At 40.5% G+C, this 27,126-nt stretch overlaps 2 protein-coding genes across 6 annotated transcripts in view; one reads left to right on the top strand and one right to left on the bottom strand.

The window, feature by feature from the left end:
* Positions 1–503: 503 nt before the first annotated feature.
* On the top strand, positions 504–23,703 carry LOC111263027 (uncharacterized). 5 transcript variants are annotated; one of them, XR_002681983.2, is made up of 15 exons: positions 2,795–3,114; positions 6,297–6,540; positions 7,104–7,228; positions 8,754–9,343; positions 9,747–10,814; positions 11,141–12,397; positions 12,710–12,889; positions 13,084–13,256; positions 13,521–13,697; positions 13,925–14,009; positions 14,204–14,366; positions 14,576–14,768; positions 15,104–15,267; positions 15,610–16,059; positions 22,516–23,703. XR_002681983.2 is itself a non-coding variant. In XM_022837765.2 (14 exons), exons 2-14 carry the CDS (start codon positions 6,305–6,307, stop codon positions 15,798–15,800), a joined length of 4,602 nt encoding a protein of 1,533 aa, XP_022693500.1. In that variant the 5' UTR covers positions 504–2,365; positions 6,297–6,304; the 3' UTR covers positions 15,801–18,797. The 5 variants fall into 5 exon arrangements, 4 of the variants coding, with proteins under 4 accessions (XP_022693500.1, XP_086825565.1, XP_022693497.1 ...); XM_022837765.2 differs by lacking the exons at positions 2,795–3,114; positions 22,516–23,703 and adding an exon at positions 504–2,365 and having other exon boundaries at positions 15,610–18,797; XM_086969439.1 differs by lacking the exons at positions 2,795–3,114; positions 22,516–23,703 and adding an exon at positions 504–2,634 and having other exon boundaries at positions 15,610–18,797.
* Positions 19,598–27,126, bottom strand: part of LOC111263030 (dual specificity protein phosphatase 15) — a 43,552-nt gene continuing 36,023 nt past the window's right edge. The window contains exon 9 of the mRNA XM_086969440.1: positions 19,598–26,918. The gene's annotated coding sequence lies outside the window, so the exon portion shown is untranslated. The remainder of the gene's footprint in view (positions 26,919–27,126) is intronic.

Below are 27,126 nucleotides of genomic sequence, written 5' to 3'. Positions count from 1 at the left end.
GTCTAACTTTATTTAGTGTTTCTGCTTGGGCATGCTTATTGAACTGTCATCTGCTTTAAGAAATTTTTTTCTGCCTAAAACTAAGCAGAAATCTAAATTTGCGGACAAAAATACAGTAAAGGAATATATTGATTGACAGCATTTATCTGACGGCTAATCAGAGAGACAACTCGATACAAACGATCGAATCAAATAGAATAAAATACTATGGACATGACTTTTCGTTAAAGATAGATAATTTTAATCTAACTCTGCAAAGCTAACCCGTATAACCCTTTCCCGGTTTTCCTGAACCCGTGTAGTACTCCATAATGTTGTGAGCCATAGATGTCGTGTATTCAAAGAACATTGCGACCTCGGCTTAATGATCTCTCTGCGCGAAGACTTTCGACAAATCGTGCATACTCCTGGTACGACTCACATATTGATGCATGGGAAAATTCTTCTTTTATTGCCGATACTAAAAACTTGCTTTATCGCAGTCTAGTTAGCAGTATTTTCTGGTCTAAATTCAAATAATTTAATATTCTCTCAAGGTTATTTAAAGTTCAAAAAATCGTGCTTGGCATATTAAAATTGTTCAGGTAGGTTACTAGCTTTAATTGCTAGCTAAAAATAGCACACAAATTGTTCATTCAGCAAGATTTTTTTTAATAAAATTAGTCAGATACCCTAATTAACTTAGAATATTGACTATAAACCCTCTGGTAAACTCTGCGCCATTTTTAACAATGTGAGTATTGAAGTCGATTAGGTTGTTATACGCTTCTCGTAGGTCTCATGTACCTCCTACTGCTCGTATTCACCTGAAGTCCCTTATTTAATTCACTTCTGTCACTGTAATTACCACTTGTAAATTTTAGTTACATTAATCCTCAAATTTTTGTTTGGATTTTATAAATATTTCCTCAGGTTTATCAAAAAAATCATTTGTACTATTTATTTATCACGCGCAAATCTTTAAGGTCCATGAGCCCTGCAATGCACGTGACCTATAATAATACTGCCTTCATGCGTGTTTAGAGCAAACTGGTGATTTTGCCGCTCGATTCCTAATGACAACACCCTAGACGGCACGTGACATATTTGAACGTGAAAATCTAGAAATTTCCATTGAAATTATGCTATGTAATGAATAGAAAATAATCGTTAATTGTTAGACAGGATTCTTAAAGCCTTACATTAAATTGTATTAAAAAAATGCGCATTCTAAAGTGTCATGGTACCGAATCAGATTTGGTAAAAAAAAATATATATATTGCATTTGTTTATTCGTGATTATTCCTAACCTCAGAAACTTACGCCCAATTCTATACTGCCTCGCATTCATAGTCGTCCGATCCCGGCTTCAGCTCGGCTATGTGCCAACTAGAGAGTAATATTAGCAATATTGTCAAATGTTGATACTCAAGTCAGATCTATAAAACAGTGCTCAGGATAACAGCGGAATCAGCCATCTGCCTGTATTACCCGAGTTATGGGATCGGGCCATTGGATCTCTTTCTGTCTTACGTCTTATCTGCCCCATGGGCCTGGCCTGGCTATCTCTGTTTGGTGTATTTCGCTGATCACAGAACTTGTTATATATTTCATTTATTTAGTATCTTGATTAAAATTTCACTAAAGAATTATCTGTTGGGTCAATGAATGTTTGTTGTTGTCACTGCTGGCCTGAATTGAATGTTGAATATGTCCGTCTGAAAAAGCGTTTCAATCATTTCGATATACAAAACGTGTTTGTACAACTAAATGTTTCTCTTCCCGGCTATTATGGTAGATTATATTAGTTGATTGTCCCTCGATTAATTTTCACCTCAAGACATTCGAGCACGAATGAACGATAACCATTTTTGGCTGTGACAATTTTTTTTCTAGAGTTTTGCTACGGTCAATTGTGGCATTTTCCTTTTTTTAGCAATGGTTATTAGCCCGCTATCTTATATTTTTAGCCTTATTTATTTGTAAAGTTTCGAATATCAAACGTTAAAGCTTCTCGAATAGTTCCCTCTTTCGTCTTTCTCGGTTCGTTCTCCCGATTTACCTGATCAGATCTTGTGCTAATTTGCTATCAGTAATACAAAATATACATATGATTCCATGTTTCGGCTAGCGTACGTCAAAATTCGTTGGTTGTAAGTCGCCCGTTGCTGTCCAGGTTTGCTATCGCCCAACACCTTAATGCATTCATTCAAACACAACAAGCCTCTTTTTTGGACTCTGCCGGGAAAGAGTCGTTTAACAACTTTGAACGGACCTCGCCTATCTCTCGCTGTTATCGCCCTCTGTTGCTCACTTCGGGTCGTGTCTGCGCCTTTGAGGGGTCCGGGCTGTGTGTGTACCTCGTTGAAGCGTTCTCTTCGTGAGTGTGAGCATCGCTCTTTCCAGCTCACTACTGTTGGCTTCTACGGGTAATAGTTGTAGTAAATAGAACTCACTTGTGTGTATGTTGCGTGACTGGGCCTGCACTTGCATAGTGGCGTTCTTATTGTCGTCATCGTTGTTGCCGCCATCGTTGTTGTTGCTATTGCAGCTGTGAGTGGCTGTGGCGCGCTATTGAGGTGGACGGCCAGGTGGCCAGGGCACAACAAGCAGGCAACATGCCGGGAAAGCCGTAATGTACTTGTAGAATAAACGGTAAGTGAGTGCGGGGACCGAACCAGCATCAGCAGCAGTTAACGGCCAGACGACAACAGCGGCGACGCGATCGGTATGACGATGACGCCGCCGCTTTCTTTTGCTGGGTGCTCACTGCCGCTGCTGGCGATGCCAAGTAAATTACGCTGCTGCTGATGTGATGCTTAGGCTGCCCCTACCGCCGAGGCTGCTGCGACTGGTGAGATGCTGTTGCTGCCGCCGCTGCCGCCGCCGTTACTGGCGTAGCTGCTAGTGCCGCTGGGGCTCCTACCGCTGCTGCCGTTGTACTCAATATCTGACGACCGACCGACCGACCGACCGACCGAGCGAGCGAGCGAGCGAGCGAGCGAGCGAGTGAGCAACTGAGCGAGCCAGTGAATGACTACGACGGCTCGCTTGTGGCTCCTTGCCTGTCTGGCTGGACTGACTCAACTGTCGGACGGACGGACGGATGGACTAATGCTCTATATGTCTCCGTGTGTATGTTGTTTTTATAATTTGTTTCATCTTGTCGTGTTTGTGACTGGCGGCTTGTCTATCAGTGTGTGTGTGTGTCTGTGTGTGTGTGTGCGTGACCGGGTACATGCATGCATGATATCTACTGGCTACTCGACGACTTGTTTGCCTGGTGTAGCGCCAGGCCGCTGTGCACTGTTTAATGTAAATGTGCTCTATTACAAGTGCGAACTAATAATACATTGCTTTGTACCATGGATGCCCGTGCGTGAGTGTGTGCGTATATGTGTCTCTCTGTACATGAGTAGATTATGGTGGCGTATTTTTTTCACATAATGTGCCTGACTATGGTGGACAAATGTTGGGATAGCCCGTTGTTGACGAATCCTTTTTTGAACTTTACGACTCAACTGTTTATTGTAGGCAATGGTTAATTTTAGCGGCTATTTTGTCGTCCATAGTATTTCCGTTTAAGCTGGGGGTACTACTATCTACTGTCTTGCTGCCACCGTTGTTGCTGGCGGCGCTGGCAGGAATTCGAGAAGAAACGTTATGTCGCGGCGTCTTCGCGTATGCAGGGCAACATTTAAACATAAATTTGGTTTGACATTTACTCCTTTGATTACTTTTGTGGGGTGTTACCGAGCGGGGCAGGAAGGAGTCAGCCGCTCTGAAAACTTTGACAGAGATGGGTTTATCTTTCGCTTTGAGCGGGAGGCCCGAGCAGACAAAAATGGTGCAATGATACCAATCGCATTCTATTAGGCCGCATTCTAATTTTTCCATACTTTTGCGACACCATTCAAGGGGTTACCCTTACGAGTCGTTAAAACATCACCGACCAGGAGTTATGAAACGAAGAGACTACGTTCTACAGCATATTGCAGTGCTGCCATGAATAGAAGGGATGCGGAACCGCACAGATAAAACACATTAAACACTTATATAAAACATATTAAAAATGTCTATAGCTAGCCGACAATTTCGTGATAGTAGTCGGTGTTCATTAGTAGTACGAAATGTAATTTTTATATTGCAAGCATTTTGACTCTTCGAGCACAGTCATAACATGTTCCGTTTTTCCGCCACCTCGCTGTCATACTGATTACAAAGGGTGATTTCCCAGTGCGTCTTCGGTGTGCAAATTTCTGCACCGAAATCAACAAACTTTGTCAATGCGTTGACAGACGCTGTGGTAGAACAGTGAATTCGTGGTTTTGCAGTGTGTTGATGACGCTCAAAGTACAATGAACTATGAAACGCTTAATGCAGGCGCGTTAGCTCCTTGATAGCAAACTAGAGACAAACAGTTACATGATAAATATGTTTCCATTGGATCTGTTGTTCGGGAGTAGTTAGAGGACAACGATGTCAGTTGAATTGGTACAAGAAATGATTTGTGCCAATCGAAGATCTTCTGAGAGCCAACGCTACTAATCGACAAAGGATACGCTTTGATCTTAGTTCAAGCGAACAGATACTCACTGATACCATCATGTCGGGTCGAACGTATTGTGTAGGCTATACTTTTTTTAATCTTTTACAGTGCAAGTTCGAACATTTTAACATATTTCTCACTGTCTTATTAGATCTGTTCGATGTTCTGGTCAAAATGGCGTTTATTTTATCGCCTTTTGTAACCTTTCTATACAAATCTACTTTATAAACGTGGGTTTCACTGTTCAATAAAGCTAGTCATAGTGCTATTAGGTGGCTATAGAAGTGATACTGAAGCACAAAAGTTTTTCAGCAAAGGCTGTCTGGCCTGCGTTTGCGCAGCTTTCACAACTTCAACCCTCTAGCACTCACTTAGGTGCTTCTGTTGTTTCTTCTTTTATGACTGATTTCGTCTTTGTGTAAATCAATTCTTCTAGTTTTTTTAATTTGATCCAAGATAAGTCTTCGAAGTAAAAAATGGTCGTTATTTAACGGGCATTTGGAATTTATTATTAGAAATATAATATATTAACAACGAAGACATACCTGACTTACGGTAAAAACCCAGTTACTGTCTTTGATATAGTTGCAGCCCTGCTAATAAGGCTGTCAGCTAATTTTAGCCCAGTTCATTATCGAGAGGCTTTTAAAACGAAATTAAGTAGTTGATAAACTTAATCACGGATGCGGTGTTTAGTTGTATCTATGGGTCTATAAAAGTTGCAACGGTGAATATTATAAGATTTGATCGATTTAGTTAGATACTAGATTACCACAATAAAGCGTAAATAATTCTACTGTAGATACGATTTATAATTTCCCGCTTGGTACCAAATAACTTTTTCTGCTAGCTTCTTTAGATTTTAACTTAAATTGAAAGGACACCTGATTCAGTGATTAAATACGGTAAGCAATACACATTAAAGTAAAGTAAATGAAGAAGACGTAACAATGTCATGTTAATACTGGCTTGTCGTCGATTACTCAGAAAATCGTTGAGAAGAGAGGGCTGTGTTCCAGGTATAACTATTTCGATTAAACTCGAGCTAAAGACACTATATACATAACAGACAGTATATAACATTGAAGTGCACCGAACCTAGTCAGACTAATGAAAACGTCACTATGCAATCGTATTTTCACAAAGGGGCAAACATTATCCATAGATAAACGGGTAATTTTCGCCTATTTGCGCTCTACTAGAAAAGAAAGTACAGATCAGAAAGTATTCAAGGGTACCGCCGAAAATATAGTCCGTTTGTTGAATGCCTTAGTTAGCGCGACCATCGGTAATCCTGTATCAAAAACGTAATGCGAAAAATCATGGACACGATTTATTTTAAATATTTCAACTATAATCATTGTATAATTCTTTAGGGATCTAACTAGGACATTTGTAAGTCCTTCATTCATATTCAGCTCTATTTTACGCTGGGGACGTATTGACTTACGGTGGAATTGCTGCTAAAAGTTTCACTTTACGAGTTATGGAATATAAATTTGCGGTAGGCTGTTTAAATTGTTTATTATAAACATCAATGCACCGCTTAATCTATCCTTTTTTAAACGTCTGTTACGTATTAAATATACTTTCCAGTTGAACCACATTTTCATGGTATCGCTTCTAACAGTAAACTTTATAGCGTTGAGTATGAGGCTATGCACTGTGGTAATCCTAACAAAAATTGTCTTTAAATATCATAATTATAAAACTAATCCATATTTCTATCAATCAAAGTAACCGTAATCTTTTTCTTTTTGAATTGCAGAGGCAGGCATGAACGATGCCACTGGGATTAGTAGCCATTTTAAGAAAAAACGTCGCAAATCGCCTTCTAATCCTTCGTCTCCTGAACAACAGCACCAACGCAATCCGAATTCGGAGCCGCAACTCAAATCACCAGATTTCTCGGTTGTTGGCCAGCTAGAGCATCGGAGTCGTTCGACTCCTTTCATAAATTTCGGCATCGATCATAGTTTTGATTGTAGTGAAGCCAGCGACGACTCGCATGAGTGCGTATCAACGTCAAAGCAATATATACTACATGCCCCCTTCCTCACCACTATCAGCTAAAGAAGTACAACAACACCCATCACAAACGTTACAATCAAATTATTATCACCATCCTAATTAAGAACCACAGGATCCAATCATGGACAGCAATGCCGCGAGCATCGTCTTGTTGTTGTAGTTGTTGAAGGGTCAATCTGACCTAAAACAGCATCCAAACAATTGATGCTGCCCTTTCCGTTGCTCTCACACTTTAGCCCCAATCATTATCGATAATGTCAACCAACCTCAACCCTCGTGCCCTATCTAGGGGTGTGACGTCAGGTTTATCTTGCTATACTCCATATTCACGAGCTTTTGTCATTTACCATAGATAATATATATATATATTGGCATTCGACCTTAGTTGATTGGAAAAATACGTAACGCCCGCAGGCTTAGATGTTGCTGGGCAGTGACCATAAAAAGAATTTATGCTACATCAGATGCGTTTATTACTCTACTCTATCTATAATAATTATTTTATCTGACAAAATATACTCCTTTAATGGGATTGTATATGTAGGGAGGAAGCCAGCTGGCCGGTTTTGTGCCATTCACCCGAAGACGACGATCAACGGAAGAGGTTCTGTGATCTGTTTGCTTTGGCTCTTAGGGGAACCCCCAGTGATCGCCAGCTGTTCGCGAGTGGTTAGTATTTTGTATTTGCCTGATACTAGAATATTTATTTCAACGCAAATGCACGTTATATCTACTTTTTCGCAGCAATTTGAAATTTACTAAAATCTTCGTATAGTATCTTTTCGTTATGTTGCCATGCACATGGCAATCTTTCCAGAAATCGTATAGCTGCGATTATATCGCGCGTGGGGCCATTTATTGCGCTATCCCTATGAACTAAAAAAACAATTCTTGAGCTAAATTAAACTATTTATTCAAATGTGCACGTGAACATGTTCCGAAGAGGTATTTTTGCTACGCTATCTGGATCCGCACAGTTTGTTGTCGTATGATGTAATTTTTTAAATGTATATTTTCCAAGTACACATTTTCCTTCACTCTGAGAAAGATTAGAAAGCTTTTTCTTGAGTCAACCCAGAGTGACATTAATTAAGCATCGACACGTTGTTGGTAATTTTTTTTTTTTCATAATTTAACGACCTATTAGGCACACGCTCAGCCGAGTTCGCAACAGCTTCTTCTAGAAGTTTTTGTACTAGAAGAAGAACTAGTATTATTGGCGTTAGTGACATAGTATGCGTTTACCTCTGCAAAAAATACACCAGCTATGTATATCTAGCATTTAGCGTAAATACTACTTTCTGGTAAGCATACCCTAATGGGGAAGAATAGCCAAAAAAGCCTCCGTTCTACATGGTTGAATCCTTTGCATTCTGCGTCGGTGGGTTAGATGGCGTAATAGCGTCGCGTATGCATCTGTACCTTGACTAATATGACGTGCCGCTGGATATGGCGTCTCGCTGTATCGTCGAGAGTATTATTGCTACTAGCACTGCGACTACCTCTACTACTATAGAATCTATTCGTAAAGAGAGTAAGAAGCCCGGTGGCGCTGCAACGGGAGAACGCACTACTAGTACCTGTTTCAACCTCTCCCCATTTGTATGACGAGTCGGCAGCGTGGTAATGGTGGTGTGATGCTACTGGCGCTATCGTCGCTAATCTCGGATGCTCGGACCAGAGTGTCTGGAGAACTCCCGCGTCGTTGTCACCACGGTACCGATTTGGTCATTTTCTGCACAACAGTACATCACCGTTGCCAATCAGACTTGCTAAGCTTAGCCAGAACTTTTTGAGACACTTCTTACCGTGCGGTAAACTATCAGAAGGTCTACTAGTGGAGGCATTTGAAAAATTTCAGCTACTGCCTAAAGCTGACGATGACGGGACGACAGGCTTAGTAAAAACTGCGGCGTTAAGCCAATTCATTTTAAATAATTATAGAAGTGTCTATTCGCGCATCCGTTTCTGTCCTACACTACGTCGGATATGACTAGTGCAATTCCAATATGTGTGTGAAGTAACGAACAAACCGATACCATCAAAAGGCTTTCGCGAGTCCAGTGGCTTGCAAAGCAGAAATAGTTTTTACTTTGTCTCCTGGTCACGCTAGGTATTTAGACGTGAGTAGGCGTTTCAATGGTGAGCCTACGCAATAAGCCAAATAACCGTCTCCGGTGTCCGGACGTTTCAGTGCGAAGTGGCCGTAGAGGTGACACCGATTGCAGTAGAGCCGTAAATAGCAGGGGGGACCTAGAAGGTGCGACGAGTGACATCAATAACCATCAGTTGCTTCTAGAGGAAGAGCTACTTGGCCTGTGTGACTACAGTGACGAAGAAGAAAAAGCAGCACCAGTAGTACGTGAAAACGACGACCACGACACAGAAGAAACACAGAAAGGAGGAGATGACAACTACCTGCACCAAATCAGTGTCGGTAACTCCGATAACATTGCAGCTCCTGGTCAAAATGTGAAGGCTAGCGTTAAAGAGGAAGACGACAGTATCTACTTTTATCGCAATAATCCGACACTTGTGAAGCATGAATTGGTCGTTTTGGTTAGAAGCCAACCCTGGGCTACCAGCTTAACGAACCAAAACCTACTATTAAGTTCTACACCTGCTTCAGCGGACGATAGCGTGAAGAATTTCACTCGACGTAACAAACGTCAAGATAAGGAGAGTGTAAAACGAGCTGCTGGAGGAGGTGAAGAAGGACTGTCCACACGAAGAGCTCGTCGAACGGAGACGCAGGCTAGTAGCAACTCCAACATCAATTCACAGGTTACTGTTGATCATCGTACATCACGTACCGTCGATAGTGAATACAGAATCTATGTATATTCGTTAAAATACGTGGTTTTTGGATATTCCATCGACTATTCGATATTTTGTTATTTCTTTTACCAACACATCCATATTAGCCTTACCGTCGCGCTGGGGCCTACAAGGCAGCTCGTGAAATGATATTCATGCTTCCAAATAAATGATCGTAATAAAATTAACACGAAAGTTAGTAATAGGAACCCTTCTGCTATTATGCCCTTAATCTAGCTTATCTAATAGACAACGTTAAGTTCATGTGCTGCTTATGAGGCTTACCAGAATTTTCTTTTGGCCATCGGAATATATGCCATATAATCAACGGTTTAATTGATATTGTCATTATTTGTTATCACAAATGCAGAAATTACCCAAAAGAAGATTACACACGCCTTACGGACGGAGTTTACACCAGCTCTCCGTATCCAATATTGTGGACTCGGAACAAGCTGCGCTTAATGATAAACGACCTCACAGTGGTAGTGCTATTGTTAAGGTTGGAGACGAAACTACATCGTCGGAGCCACCTGATGCAGACGCTGGCAGTGCCAGTGTAATGGAACATCTTCGACAACTTGTCTATCGACGATACGCCGGTTCGCAAGCTGAAGCTGTCAAACTAAGCCAGGCTTCGTACACATCGGCTGACGACCAACAGGACTCACTGAGCGGCTCGTTGCTGTCGAGTGTACCAGACCTTTCACGGAGATATCGGCCGGCCCTAGAAGCAAGCCAACAGGCGACTAGTCGAAGGACTATGCCTGCGTTAAAGACGGATTCTCACCAGAGCCAAAACGGTCACACGCTGCCAACGGCAGAACTTGCAGCAGCTGTTGAAGGAAGTGGAGTAAAGGCTACAGACGATTTCGTGTGGCGGGAACGTCCTTTGGAGAACGACGGGAAAAAAGATCAATTCCAGGCAAACGATAGGAAACCAGTCGATATCGAAGGAAGTTCGTTGCCGTTAGGGGACGGGGCTGAAATTCCAAATTCGAGTGTTGTAAGGCAAGCTCCACCCGCGGTGTTATCTGCTGGAAAGTCGTTGCTGAATGCGGAAATCTGTTCAGTGGACATGGCTAGAGAAAGCGAAACCACTTCGGCTCAGGACGTTGTAGATGCCAAACTAAATGGCAGTCAGCATCATGAAAAGATCCCCACTATCAGTGCATCGTTTTCCAATACAGGAAACGTTACAAACGTTGATGTCACGGTAAAACCTGAGGCCTTGGTTCCATCTGAAAGTCCTAAAACTCCAAAACTCACCGTACAGGTACCTACGGCGGATTTAAATAACAATAATAACAACAACAGCAATACGACTATCAACAAAAAAGTGCCAGACAGCAAAAAGGCGTATTCGAAACAGCAGCAGATCGCGCAACAAAAAGTCAAGCTGCAACAACAACGTCCGGCCAAACCCAAATCATCAGAGGTTAGTCTTGGTGTCATATAGTAACAACAAAATTACTGTAGAAGCAATTGTAAACTAGATTGCAGAAGATTTCTCACGCCTCGAGCGCCATATAATAGCATGGCTATAAATAAGGAAAAACACTGGCTGTAGTAACGATTCTAAAATATATTCTGGTGCCTTCTAGGGCTGTTTGTTCCTGACCGAATACGGTGCTGATATTGATAAGAACAAGAAACAATGTACTTGGTGCAGTAGGTGAATTCGGTGAGAAATCTCCATCAGGGTTTGAAAATCTTCAAAGAGTAACTTCCTATTGTTTGATATACGCTTGTCCGCCTTTGCAGGTTTCTACTAAAAGATCATCGTCGGCAACACCTCATGGTGCTACCTCTCAAAAAACTGCTGTATCCGAAAAGCGAGCTCCGTCCAAATCGGGAAGCAGCGAGTCAAAGAAGTGCCAAAAATCAAAAACTGTACCGTCAACCACAGGAGGAACCGGTATCAAGGGCGGACATGGCTCATCCGGCAATCAGCAGTATTCCGTGTCATCTTTTAACGCAGCGTCTCCTGTTTGTCAGTTAAACAACGACGTGTGGAACAGCCCCACACACCAGTTCAATGGAAATAGCAACGCGAACAATAGCACCTCGCCTATTTGTAGTAAGAATCATAATAATAATAATAATAATTACCTTGGCCAAGAATCACAGCCAGTACAAGTAGCGCAGCACCAGTCATCATCACAATATTGGCAATATGAAGCGCTACCAGGTGTTATGCAGCAACACATCGATCAGTTTGCCAGTTACTCGAGTCCACAACAAATCGTAACATCGGCACTACCTGGTGGCTATAGTAATTCGAACAGTAATAGTATGGATTTTGCATCGGGAACTAGTGAAATGGGCCGAGGCGTACTAGAGCAATGGTCGGGGGGCCGAAGTTCGCCGGTGTTTATCCGTGAGAACAATGTGAGAATCGCACCATTATATCGTCAACATCATCTGCACACGATGGACTCCCATACTACACCGACCATGTACAGTAACTGTAGCAACAGCTCCGAGTCAATGGATTACAGCCAGCAGACAACATCCGCGCACAACAATGCCATGCAGCAGCAGCAGCAGCAGCAGCAGCAGCCGCAGCAGCAGCAGCAGCAGCAGCAGCAATTTTATCAACACCCGTCGCAACAACAGGTCCATCATACAACGAATATAACAAACGGAGGAACGCATGTCGGTTACAATAACGGCAACAACTACGCCTATGGCAACAACAGCCAGACGAATCGGTCGGTTCTTATATCACAGCCTCAGCCAAATGTCATCAGTATTGAGGAAGCTCTCGCGCAGCTTGCCGATGAGGACGCTGCTATGTGGCATGAACCCTCAACAAGTGATCACAACATCCAACATCCGACATCAGCTCAGTGTAGTGCCCAGAATGTTCAAATATCATCTCCGAACTTTAGTGATAACTCGGAGAGATACAACTTAAATATCAGTTCTAATCAAATAACGTCTCCGGCTCCGCTTAGTCCTCCAGCAAAACGCAACAGTCCTTTAAACTCATCAAGCGACGAAATGAGCTCTTGGAGCGTAAGTGTTTTATTTTATTGACTAATTATGCACGAATGACCTATGCTTACATTAGCGTAACAAAAAAGAGGAAAGGCATCCAAGAAGCTACGAAAAAGTTTTCCAGTCTCTTACGTATCAATGTACGTAATAGTGTATAACCAGCTATCTCAGGTGATGATTTTGTTTTTACATTAAATCATACATTTCGGTTCATAATCGAAAACAAGGAAATAACGTCTTTCGGTTCAAACGAGCCGTACTCATTGGAATGGGACTGTGTTTATTTTGTGAATTTCTAAGTTGCTACCACCAAAATACTTACCATTACAGACCGATGTAAAGAAACGGGCCCTGATGGCCGCTTGTAGACCGGCTGACCAACCGCCGGATTTCCCTGGGGGCGAGCAACTGCGTGCTTTGGCACAGCCCGACGGAACAACAGCACCAACAACATGCTATGGCCTTGAAGTGTCCTTCCCGCAACAGGTGTTTGTGGTCTTGCGAAATAAGGTTTGTAAATGCCATTAGTTTTATGAGGATGTATAATACGATTATGTTATTATTATTGTAAGCACACCTGGTGTTCATTTTGACCAGTGAGGCGTATACAGATATAGGCCATACTAACTACATCGGTCGACGATGGAATAACTTTACACACATGATTGAAACGAAGTGCAATAACGACATTTATCTATCAATAGTTGAACTCGTCGGCCGAGGTGTTAGATGTCAATGTTGAGCCGTCAGCAGCGCGTGCCCTACGAGCCTTACGACTACCGCCAACGATGGAGAGACCTTCACTTGAACTAGTTCAACAACGTTTTGCCGCTTTTTCAAACGCCACTGGCCTACCGCCGCTTTATGATTATAGCCGGTAGGTAATCGCTTCGTTGATTTTACCACACTGATAATGCTTAAGGATATAGACTACAAATGGCTACTCTCGTAGCCTTCAGTACAATCACGATTGAGCTTACGACAACTCTTTAGCGACACCGAAACAACTTTCGTTCAAATAAATGTCTCTGATTGAACTTGGATAAATTCGGCTGCGTGTATTGGGCAGGCATTTAACTCGTCAACGATGTTGTTAGCCTTAAGGTTAGTCAATAGCTCTTTACTTTTCTTAATCGAGTAGTCCGGAGTTGGTGACTCAGCCGAAGGAGCCGAGGCCGCGAAGAGTTCTAGCATTGTGTTGTGCATACCGCCTGCGCTTCCCAGCTCTCTTTTTCGGTTCCACGACAGGAATTGAGAATGAACAAGATCTGCATGACTTCGTTCACTGTGCAGCGTTCTCGGGCGTGTTCAATTCATGGTCAGTTATAGTCTGCACACCTTTTGTCTACACATCGCCTGCCATTAAATCATAAGGACAATTTGAAACGATGTAAATACACGGTATTATTAAAATGAAGTTATTCAAACTTCATTATTAGCGATGTTATTTAAAAGAAGGCTCCGCTCATAATTCAAGCGACAAATGTTCGTAGAACATTTCGCTTTACCGTATTGACTAATTTTTATATATATCTTCGCCTTTAGGAACCTTGACCAGCTGAATGCGATCCGTAAATTCAAAGAGCTTGTTCCGCCTCCACCTCCTCAGTATCAACAGTGTGTCTCACAGGTATAGTCAAAAACTCGGTCTATTTCGTTTAGAATTGTCTTAGCCTTTTTATTGCAGTATCGAGGTTCAATGTGCCTTTGGACCGGCAAAATGTGATCTGTATTCCACTTTTTTAAGGTCATATTATGACACAATTATTATATAATGTTAGTACTAAGAAAAACAAACGCACGCACTTTTCTGGGGTCTATTAGACGGAAGCGTTTCTAGTGCTTGTCGCCCATTTGCGGGTGGCAAACGTTCCGAGCGGCCGACCACCTCCAACATTGCGGCATGTTGTACTTGCCCCGTGGGCCGCCCAGGAGATCAACGATTCTCTCACAGCACTTTCCCCGGCCGTACAGGCATCTAGTGACGGTAAGTAGATCATTCACGATACTGGTTGGGAAATGCATGCTGTACTGTTGAAGTAGTAGGAGTTATTTGTTCAAGATGTCTTCCACTTGACAGAAAACTATTGTCGCAAGTTTGGATTATTCTTCATTCGTACCAATTTGGTCGTATTTAATCGTTGCTTCTTCAGGCATAATATTAACTCACTGTTGTATTCTTGAATATCTCTTAAGCGCTCGTGGTATTCAACGAATCTCGTAAACTTAACACGCGAACGCAGAACGTTACATACTGTACGTTCTTCGCGGGCGTACGTCTGCTCGATGCCGCAGAAAATGGAACATACCTCACTCCTCAACAGTTATTCGACGTTCCCGTACAGCTCTCTGACGACGGAGCAAAAGTATTACGGAAACTTTTCTCATTGTATGTATCCATACGTAAATCACAACAAGTATTATTATATGTTCGATTTCCGCGAATCGGGAGGAGGAGTAGGACGTCTAGGGTCTTGGCTTTGACATGGAGCTAACCCTCAGTGCTTTTTTTCCAATTGTTGAAGTTTTCAAGACAAGCGTAGTGCACAGTTTTATTGAGTAAGGTTGTAATAAATACCTTTTTTTTTCGTAGTATATGCTTCATGTTCAACGCGCTACTGTAGTGGTGTTGAGTCGTTTCAGCTTGATGCAAAATAAATATAGTCGCAGAATGTGGGTGTTTTTTAATCTACTCTCATCTAATCCATGTACACACTTTTCCAGTATGTACGAGGTGTACGAAACTTGCGGGTCGATGGACAGGTACGCTGCTCTGCGAGAAGCTCGAAACCGGCTGAATCTGGATGATGCAACCTTCTTTGCCGTTTTACACGCTCGTAGACCTGTTAGTCTTATACGACCACGAGGATCCTACGACCTTTCTCCCGGTAGGCCAGATTTCATAGCACATGTTTTAGCAATACTAAACACTATAGGATTTTTTTCAATTTTTCACGCCCATAGACCTTTCTTATTAACTTTCTATCAACACCAATATTCGACTCGTGCCAGGTTGTTCTTTGTAAGTACCTAAATGTACTTTTGCCATTGTTCTTCGTTTTCTCTGCTTTTGAAGCTTTAATAGTGATCGGGTCAAGCAAGCTATAAGTTTTATTGATACGCATATAATCTTCCAGCATATAGTCAAAGAGACGTGTTTAGATATCGGAGATCGTTATCGACAACGATTTACTAATTACCCATCTCTGTCCTCGTTGACTTGATTTTAGAACATGTACGACGGGTTGTGCTTGGAGACGGTGATAAGTCATCGAGTCGAAAGGAGGCCAAGACACCACGAAAAAGCTCAGCAAGTAGTAAATCAGAAAGCAGCAATACACGTGCCATAGCCGAGGAATCCTGTGAATCGATATTACCACCTGGAACGCCAGGTACCCCTACAACTCCGGGAACACCTTGAAGTCTGTACTCGTGTAATGTAAAAGAGCACATGAAGGCATGACCTATCAATGGCCGAACGAGGACTCAGAAAAGAATCTGATCTGCAAATGGACAGTACAAGTGAACTATTGCGCTTTCGTGTGCGAACTTGAGATACGGAAACCGCCAGTTACACGTCAAACGCTTCCGTGCAATTTGTAAGGGTTTTTGCATCCTCCCATGAAGATTCGTTACGTCTACGGTATCCTGTCAAATGATGTTGTTCACCGTATTCAAAGGTTGGAATCGAAAAGAGTCGTCTATACAATGGGATACACAGTATAGTTGGCTGTCTAAACTGTTCCCCACTCAACGCATGCAACTATCTACTGCAATTTAAGCTACCTTAGTTATGCATGAACATTAGTAATGCAGTGAAATACTATTTTAATGAATAAACAATCATTATATATTACATACAGGACTATAATCAGGATTGCGTATCCTTCGCTTAGAATTTATCCAAATCCATCATCCCACTTAAATAATACACAAACAACGTGTGCGTTTTAACAAGAGGGAGCTAGAGAGCAGTAAGATAAGGCAAAAATAATCTAGCTAAACCGATGTGTAGAGCACGCAGAGGCCTCTCTTTCTCACTCGAACAACAACAACAACAGTGATGTTGATGATGATTCTGTTAACGTAAAAGTAAACGTCCGTGCAGATCCCATCTGTGGTGCAACGATGCAAGCTAATGGTTTTGCTCACATTCGTCCACATGTTGATATATGAGATTTCTGCCCACGACGGAGTGAAAAATCGATGAATCTGTGCCCCCTTTTGAGGCAGTCGGCAAATACGTTACAGGAATCGATTCTGACGTGTTTTATTGTGAGACGAATGCGCGGACAAGTTAGCTCAGCCAAAACGTAATGCCGCCGACAACGACACTAACCGTCGTCATTTTTCACTTAACATCGAAAATGTAGAATTAGTAGCATATAACAGTGTATCATAGTGAAACCCATACCTTACAATCTCTCAGCGTCCTTTAACGATATAAATTCATCATTGAATAACTTTGTGTACCCATGCATTATGAGTTCATTTTTCTATTTCTTCATTTTCTTTTCGGCATTTAGTTCTAACGTATGTGAGTTACAAGTAAATGATGTCGTATTGGTGCTCCTATGATTTAGTTTATGATTTAATAGTTAACCCACTATCAAAGAAAAAAAAAAAAAAAAAAAGATAACAAAAACGCTAGATATGAATGAAGCAGATAGTAGCACAATTTACCTACTTAAAAATTTTTTTCAATAATTTATAGCATGATCATTCTAATTGTTCTGGAGGGGAACGAGATCAGCTCTAACAGCTCGAATGCACAGGACGTTGATGAATGACGATGATTCCCGAATTACGGCAATTTATATCCACCTCTCCGTAGATAGGAAAAGTGTGTCTAATGTTAGCACGACCTGACTGGCAGCAGTGGCCACGCCAATTATGCACATATCTGCTACCGCTTATGTGCGGACCTCTGCTAGAACAAAAGAAGTGACTGTATCTCTTCGTATCTGAGCTTTTGTTTTTTGAATTTATAACGATCAGAAAATGTTGAAACAAACAAGAAAGAGGCATTTTCAAAAATGATATTATTCACTAAGATCCTCTGTAGGGAAAATTTAAACATACACAACACCGACAAACTGAGGCACACCGAAAAGTGAGTTTGCTCTGATCTTCTTCAGGTCACATTAAGCACACTTTGGCAGCTAAGCAACTATTTCGTGTTGGAACGAGTCTACCTCAGAAAAAATATTTTGCTTTTAATTTTTAGGGATGATCGCATACATCTTTAGCGAACTCATTAGCCCTTCTAAACCCACTATTTTCCGCTAGCTTTTTTATACAGAGCAAGATGAATATTTCGTAAGCTATTGAGCTCGTCAACCGTAATCATTGATAACGTCAATGCGACAGAGCGTGCACTTCTCAAATTGTTTCTCGGATGACGTATTTTTATTCGTTGGTATACATTTTTTTTTCTCAAGGGACATACCAATCAAGCGAGTGTAGAATCGTGTGAACTGCTATAGATGGTTCGCACTAAGGTGTGTTTCTATTATACTGCAGTGAATAGGTATTTGGCCTATATAAAATACTATAAAAGAGGCTAATGTATCAACATGATTTAATAATCATCGATGCTCGTTCAATACAAATGTTAAACTGTCTCTATTTTTATAAAGCATCCCAATTCTAAAATTAGATACAAACGTATTGACTATTATTGTTTGTCCACCCAAACCGGTCTATAGTTGAATATCCATGTGTCATCGTTCATTCAAAAACTATTCACCAATGGAATTTTAATTGGCCTGCAATTATCTATTCAGCTGTGATAGCATGGATGTTCCTGTTTGTCCCTAACGCCTCTGCATGTCCTTTCTTTGATCCACCAAGTGCTCTTTCGTGTCCGTCATGCAGCAGAGCGAGTTTTTCGTTTGTTGAACCGAGTTCAGCTTACATCTTTCTCGATTTGTTTTTGGGAGAACTGTTTCGTTTCTGGTAATAAGTTGGCAAAGTTGCCGATGAGGAAATATTTGATGATTTTCGCGTGTATTTATGAATTTAATAGGAGTTCTGAGTGCATGTATCACATTTTAAGCTATTATTAGTTTATGCTCATGCTATCACGAGATAATGAGATTACTAGACATGATATCATAACTACATTCAGGAACGTTATGCGTGCTGATACGAAACAAGGTTTGCATTGAAATTAGTATGTAATGATATGGTGAACACGAGGTGCGCACGTGACACGCCAGTGGTATTGTCAATGAATCAAATTCTGCATAAATAGATAAACTTATTAAATAACTGACAGAGAAGAGTAACGGGTCTAGTAGTAGTTGTAAGCTACAAATGGTAGCAATAATAAAGTATTCGTGCAATTGTGAGATTAACGGTGCCTGATCAACGGGCCACAGTAAGGCTTGCTGGAATAAAGAGAAACAACCTTCAATGGCTCTCCTGCATTTCACATTATATAATAATCATTGAATTATTCGTAATGTTGCTAAACGCAACGAGTGGCGATAGATAATGATCTACGTAAATGGAACAAAATCGCGAAAGAAATAATTACGAAACGGCTCGGTGCGGTCGTTATCACACAGATTGAAATAAAATGTTCATATACATTTAGAAAAAAAAAACGCCGCAAAAATGTGTTATATGTTTTTTACGAGTTGGTTGAAAGTAGAAAATGTTTTAGGTAGCACTTACTTGAACGGACAATGGTGGCGATTTTATTAGCTTACATTAACTGGATTGAATTATTATTCTAAGAATAAGAATATTATTATTATAAAGGAATATTGCTAACTGCATGCAAAAATACGCACGAATATAGCGTATTTGTTTGTATAGCGTATAAAGGGGTTAATTATAATATTACTATATAATTAAACATTTGTGAATTACGGTTAGAGTATAGAATTTTTTTAGTGAAGGCAGTCCTTTCATATTATACCGACGACGTGGCTCCGAGGACTTGTTTACACGGTAGGAATAGCTAAACGCATTAGAAAATAGAATATAGAAAAACTCAGTATGATGTGCAAATGAGGACTCAAGGCTTTAGCATGCAGATCTGATGTAGAATGCAACTTAGCGTAAGTATGTTGCTAGAAATCCTTACGTTTTAGTTCTCATACAAGCTTACGATTTCGATACCGTCATATAATTGTAATATCAATGATACTTGTTATTATTATTATTACTACCTGGAAGTGTCTTGTTAGTAAAACAACGACAATGATATTTTATTAACAGTAATTACTTTATTAGCGTTTCTTTATTTAGTTCTATTGCTCTCAGTTTATTTACTCTATTTATACGTTGTTCATGTATCATGTCAATATGTATTTTTCTATATAGGTAGTCCAGCTGTCCAGCGCAAGCTTGCTTCCCTGAGTCCCAGAATAAGAGCTGTCGTTACTTCAGCTTTTGTAAAAAGTACCTCACCAGCTCTTTTGTTCATTAATTTGCCGACAGTGCCGTTATTATTATTATTATTAAGATATCTGCGTGTTTATAAACATATACCAATTCGCCTGAAATTTCCTCGTATTCACATCATAGTTCTTGATAAGTACGTTTGTAATAGTAGCTTAGATGTCCAGCAATGCCGATGAACTAAAATAATTATCTTTCGCTCATTATATATATATAATCATATCTATAATTAGATATATGATTAATTTAAAGATTAGCTTAACATTTATTGTGGATAATTTTGAAGGACTTCCTGGCCCTGTCGGCATAGTTAACCTTGAAGGGCGCTTGAACGCCAATTGCGTGAAAGTTAAATCGCTAGTTAGCACGTCTTGTCAGCCAACACTGAAAGCTTACACTACAGATAGGTCAATATTAATTAAGCTTTCAGAGATTAAATTCGGCTTTCATATGTGACTATATTTATGTAAAAATTATAGCGCTTAAATTCAACGTTTATGTTTTCAAGAATCACAGGAATAACTCTGCTTGTCTAGAGATTGAAAGGAAGTGAGTTTTCGCAGCTTCTTCGAGGCTTCAACATTTACTTGCTTGTGTTGGTTGTCATCTTTCGACGAATTGATTGTTATACATTTTCTGTACTTCTTGGTGCAGTCGGCTTGTTCTATTATCCAAGTGTTTCCTTCGTATTTTGTAAACGGCAAACCACGCACGATTTAAACAAACTTTGAGTACTGTTGGCGAACAGCCAGAGCTTCTACCGATAGCATTTTATCAATGGCACTTTCGGATAGAAGCTTTCGCCAGCTTTGAGCGGGGCCCTACTCTTGTTTTCATAAGGGCAATGTATTGCTAATATATATTGATCTTGCATTAATTTTTATGTCGCCCCCGGTATTTCTACATCGGGTCAAAGGCTAACTACCATCCAGTTCAGACTCCTTGTGTCCGAATCCAATCAACTTCGTACTCCCAGTTGTCCAGAAGTGTGTGTGATCCTCAATTTTGTTACTACCAAGCTATGAGTTTTTCTGTACGATGCAGTTTATTCATCAAAACCCTCCGCCGACCGTATATACCACACAAGTTTTCAATATACAAGCGATATCAGTTTAAATGAGTTAAACAAAATAAGTTAACACGAGTGGTCAAAGGATGATGATTTGAGGTGTGATAACATTTTCCAGTGTGTCTGAACAGGGTGCAGCTGCTCTTTGTTCAATAAAATCACATCAAATAACCTTTGATGGCGTATCACCGTCATAGTCCGATATCACATTCTATTTCAGGGATGCCTTTCATTCATAAAGTGACAGAAAGGCGATCGCTTCTCGTTTATTCTCGTGTTCTGTGATTCTTCATTTTTCGTCCATTAGCTTCTGTTTTGTCGAAAATCCATTCAAAGCTAACGTGTGCTTGCCCGAAGCTATAACCAAGAACTTGGTTATGATTATCAACCGTACTGTGCAAAGCTCGTCTTGGAACTCTGATCACGGTTGCGCAAACGGACAATGATACGAAACATGGAGACTTCAAGTGGCCAGTGAAAAGAATAATCAGCCTCATATCCCTTTCAATTCAAATTGGGTCAGTTGATTTTCCCTAGGCAATAAAACCGCTGTGTATATAGATAGAGTGGCAACGCAAATAACAAAATGGAATTATTATTGTTGTTCGTTTCCATCGTCATTATTTTAAATTTACCAACATAGTTCCTGTTCCCCGTGATAGTCACTAATCACGATCTGCTACCTCTGTGGTACCCATGGCAATGAGATGATTGATTAACATATAGATGGGACATATATGGTCCAAATTCGTAACCGTCTGTCCTCACAACATCGTTATATGAAGGGAGCGGTAGCTCAGGACAGGGAAATTATATTATGCATACATATCTTGCGTTATGTGTTTTCTTCTATCGTTTGCAGCAGCGATGCCGATCGAGGCTGAAGAGATACAAGTTACTAACAGAAGTTATTCTGCTGTGATCGACCATTTTGAGATGTGTCACAATGCCGTTTACTGTAGAATAGAGTTATCATGCTTCAAAATCTTAATGTTACGTGTTGTGGCAACATTCGCAAAGCTGGTTGCTGCGAATGATGCAAAATACAGAGTAAAACTGTCCTCTTTATCGTAACAGAGGTGCGTTTGAAGCAAGCTCAACTTTTCCATATGGTTCAGTCAGCGAAGTAAACAAAATATGGAAGCTAAGCACTGATTCTGATTAGAACACCTTCCTCAGACATTTAAAGAATATTTCCACCGCATGAACATTTGTAGGTATTCGAATCCTAGTAAGTATTAAAACATAGCCGCAAAGACAAGCAATAGTTTAATAGGTTTCACATTTGTAATTTTGATATGTGATAATTCCTCTCCGTTGCGCTCCATATGGCCTCTCTGCTAACTTGTTCTAGTAACTTAAATTACATCGTCATGCCAATGAAGTTAATCAGATGTTTGTTTAGCCAGCATTTGATCACTATTTTTGCACAAACGTCGATTACCAATGTTGAATGGCAAATAACAATCGTCACAAATTAAATATGAACAACAGTAATATTCGCACTTTGTTTATAATTCTTATTAGTGCACTTGTCTCGGAATCTGCGAGACAGATTGATCTGTTGAATCAGATCTTAAAAACACAAAAAGGATCCTCGATCCCTTCATAGACATGGCAGCGTGGTAAGGAATCCATTTTTTTTTTGTTTCAGCACAAATACATGCACAGTGTCAGTCAGCAATGCTGAGTTCCACCCCGACATTGCCAGAGAAGGAACTCCTTGTCATGACGAACGTCCCGTACGAATCTTAGCGACACATGTGAGCTGTATGCAAGATAACGAAGGTGGACGCAATACTCAAACTGAGGCTTTACCGATACGATGAAGTATCGGCGCGTAGGGCGATTGCGGTCGGACGTGATACTCTACTATGACATGGTACGAGAATTAATTTGGTCTATGATCATGATCAATCGTGCTCACAATCAAGGACCTACTTCAATCAATTTGCACCAAAATTTCGTTGCTTCATTAAGGATCTTATATAGTCGTCTGTCGGTTCAGCATCCAGAGCCCTGCGCTGCGATGGCGCAAACAATGGTCTATGTAATATTAAATCAGATTCTGGAAATTCCAGCCTATTCGCTATTATACTTTAAACCGATAGCGAACTTCATGGTGCTGCTATTTGGGAACGAATGCTAGGAGATACTCTGTCTGTCTTGCTGCTCATGCCGACTATGCGATGTACCAAAGTTCAGGAGTTCATAAGCTATGCAGATCATCAATCTCCAGGAATAAAGCCATCTGTTCTCCTTCTGCTCCCTGAGAAGCGTGTACAACGCGCTTGCTTTGCAAGTGAAAGCATTTTCTTTGTCTTTTTTTGTTTTCGCGTATCTAACGCTAAGAACGCTAATAGATTGAAATAGCATTCACAACTATCCTACATAGAAATTCAACTCATCGTGTTTTATAGAAGAGATCAGGTGGATTGTTGTTTTTAGGAAGGTACTAGATAATCTCATCGCCCATTTTAGTTCCCCTGAAAAATCTTCACACTTTGTTGTCAAAAAATTTTACTACTTACTCTTATGTTAACTAACAAGATCTTTCCACAGGTTATGCATCATGTATGTGTACATTGGATTGTCAAAAAAGAATTAATCGTTGTCCTAGTTAAGTGAAGATAATATGAATCGTTGGCATTTGTGTCGACAATTTGTAGTAGATGTGCTGAAATGCCGTCATTTAAATTTATAATCCTTGAGGATGAGAAAAAAGTTCGGCGATCATTTCCTATATTCGACAATTTTGATTAAGATGAAAAGAAACATTTTACGTAAAAAGACCCGTAAAAAATTGCTGCTATTCATAAACATGAGACGTTACCGGAGGAAATAGACCAAAGACTGTTTTGTCTTTAAGTGAAAGATGCTTCTCCCGGTGGTCGACGAGTTCCGAAGAAAACTGATAAAATCATTTCGAAATTTGAGCTAGACATACACATGAGTAGCCATAACACTGGCAAAGAACAACACATTTACTTCCAAACAGTTTTTAACCATTTGAAGGTCACTGGTTGCAAAAACCTTGATGTTTGGGTGCCACACACATTGAGGTAACATAATTTACTCTAAAGATACGCAATAAAACCGATCTATTTCTAAAGCGGTCGATCATGGATGGTGATTAAATAAATTACATATAATAATAAAGTGCAAATAAAAAAAGTGTGCTCCAGAATTACTAGTAACTAACGCCAAAGAAGGTGTTACTATGTATTTGATACGATTAGAGAAGAATCGCGCATCATGAATTGCTGCCATTTGGCAAAACGATCGAAACCAGACCTCTGCTGTCAACAACTAGACAGTCCATTGAAAAAAATCAACGGGAACTAGTGAATAAAAAGGGCGTCGTCTTCCATCACGATGACGCCAGAGCACATACATCTTTAACTGACACTGACTCACAACTGGAGGAATTGTACGACAAATTTTAATGCAAATGCCGTATAACCTGCATCTTGCATTATCAAAATATCTTTTGTTTCAGTCTCTGCAGGCCCTCCTTAATGGTCTACATTTAGACTCAATGAAAACATGCAAAAATCACTTGTCGCAATTTTTTTACCCGACAATCGGAGAGGCTTCACAGCAATGGGATTATGGTGTTACCAGGAGATCGTCAATTAAAATTCTAATGAATTATTCTTTGCTTCGATTTTGGCTTAAAAATGGTTAATACTTCTTCGAGAATCCAATATATATGAATATGTTTTTTTTTGTTTAAAACAAGCATGTTTTAGTTATAATTCTTTAAGGTAGTCCGCCTATGAGGCCTAAAACCCTATTGTTTAGTAACAATAGTGAAATTACCCTTAAAAGGCCGCGCATCTTTTCCCCAAATGAATTAGATTTTTCAAGAGCATTGCTTTTTCCAAGTCATCGAAAAATATGAAAGTAAATCAGTTTAAAATCCGTTGCATTGTCATTGATTGTATACCCGGCGCAAAGCGGGAACTTTATGTTTATGTATAATCTGTATATATTGTATAATACTCAAGCAATAGTTACAGGTCTACGACGAAGTATAAATTGAATCGTCGTCTACTCATTGTACCTAAGAATATCTGAAAGTGAATCTTGTATTGCTTCGTATATCACGGTTTTGTCAGCGTTTATGGATATATATATATATATATATATATATCTATATATATAACAACAGGCACAATGGCGCGGTAGATTTATAATTATTGCTACTACTTATATAACAGGAGGATATCTAAAGTTATCTTTTTAATGGTTTACTCAGTAATATTGATTATATAGCCAATAAATCACATGGTATTAGGTCGTCAGGGGTCGTTTCTTACTCGCTTGAAGATTAAATATGTTTTTAATTGAATTGTAGTACAATTTAGTTTCAAAAGCTGGATTAGGATAACTTGAGAAGCGGTGGATCTAAAGTATCATGTTTTGTGATTACTAAGTTCCCGGTATTAAAAGCTTCATATTCTCTCATAGGGCAATGTTTGAACTATTGAGATTCAGATTTAGAAATACTATTACTTCAATCTTACTCTGAATTTCTGTACTCGTTCCATATTGTGTGCTCGTTTATATCGAGCTAGTCTATATATAAAATTGCATCAAAAAGGGTGTAGTCTTCTAACACTTTCGTTGATCCTTCGAGAGGTGTGAGATTATTTGGTCGAGTAACTAGATATCTACCGTTACACTATACTCGCCCCCGTTCTCCGTTATGAAGGGGTTGTATCCGTATTGCAGGCAACGATAGAACGACAGCTCTTGCATATGCATTCAATTATGGAGCTATTCTTAGGGTTTAAAGAGTCTGTTTCACTTTTTCTTCAACACGGCTTGTATAGTACGAAAGTGACTGATAAACTAATCGTTTCATGGAGCGACTTTGGATCGCCTGTGTCTTCGGCGTTCGCGGACCCAACGGCCAAAGCACGGAAAACATTCGACCATGACGTTTACTGCCATCTTCTTCGCCGCTTGCCAAAGTGTCCCGCTGGATTTTTTGCTTTTGAGCTTTACTTTCCCCTGATGTTTTGGTTTTTTGCTGGATGATCTCGACATTCCGCGGGGATACAGAAGAACGAAAACGGCTTTCTTGTCAATATTGCCTTCACCATCTGTCGGTGGACCTTGCTCCCCGTAGATAATGTTAATTACTCCCTGCTGGTATCGTTCAATCTCGTCGCGTGTATAGCCACTTAAGTGTCGACGTTGATTTGGCGATTCGGTACGCCACGCACTAATGGGTCGTTTTATGTTCTTGTTACTTGCCGCATACTCATCATCGAACTGTCCATATAACGGTGATTGTCCTGCAGCATCTGATTCAATAATATCTTCTCTGCTCTGCCTCCTCTCGTATTTATCGCCATCTGCTTCAATAGCTATATCAACGTTTCTAGTAACAGTTGTTGATGTCCTTGTCATATTGAATTTGGAATAACAATCGGGATCAGGAGCTGACAATGGCATCAGCGTTGGTAATGATAACGGCGGAGTCAGAGGGACGCACAGGGACAAATCAGTCTCAGCCTGTGAACTGGTTCCGCTTGATTTAGTAACGTGCAGCGAAGAAACACCAGATTCGGGTAATGAGAACGTATGTTGAAGTTGTGTCGCGCGCTTTCGGCGAACGTGGCCATCGGCTGTTTCAGTTAAGGATGATTGTGGCCTTTGATTAAAGTTTGTGTTCAGTTTCTCCATGTTGTTGAAAATAAACTCTATGCGTCGTACAGGTGCACTGGTCGCACGAGACGTAAATACCGCTGCCGACGTAGATGACACTCCAAAACTGTGATACGGCCCCGTCAAAGATAGCGGATCATTATTATTATACTGATGACCTGTTATCAGTTCGGTGCTGTTGCTATTACTGATATTGCTGCTTGTGTAGCTAGCGATAGATCCTTTGCGGCCACCGAATCGCCCCTTGAGAGATGCGTAGTGACCTGAGTCAGCAAACAAACTGTGATATAGATTGAATTGGTGTCTTCGATCGAAGCTCGTTGTGCTGCTCAAACGTGGTGTAGGACAGTGTGTAAGTTGCAGTGCATGTTCCACTGCCTGAAAAACAAACGTGACTGTGTTCCCTTAATGGAATCGAGGAACTGAGGTTTGTTCTTTTTTCTTTACTGTTTGAGGGGTCTATGCCAGAGTTGGATCAAGTAGCAATGTGCTCATGCTGTCGTGTATTATTATTGCATCGTTGCGTACTTTTTTTTGTTGCGTGCACATCTGCTTCTTCTGCTTCTTAAAGTAGTTTCAAACAGAC

Source organism: Varroa jacobsoni, unplaced genomic scaffold (genome assembly GCF_002532875.2).
Source record: "Varroa jacobsoni isolate VJ856 unplaced genomic scaffold, vjacob_1.0 scaffold_727, whole genome shotgun sequence".
Classification (NCBI taxonomy): domain Eukaryota; kingdom Metazoa; phylum Arthropoda; class Arachnida; order Mesostigmata; family Varroidae; genus Varroa; species Varroa jacobsoni.
This window is presented reverse-complemented; position numbering and strand designations above follow the sequence as displayed.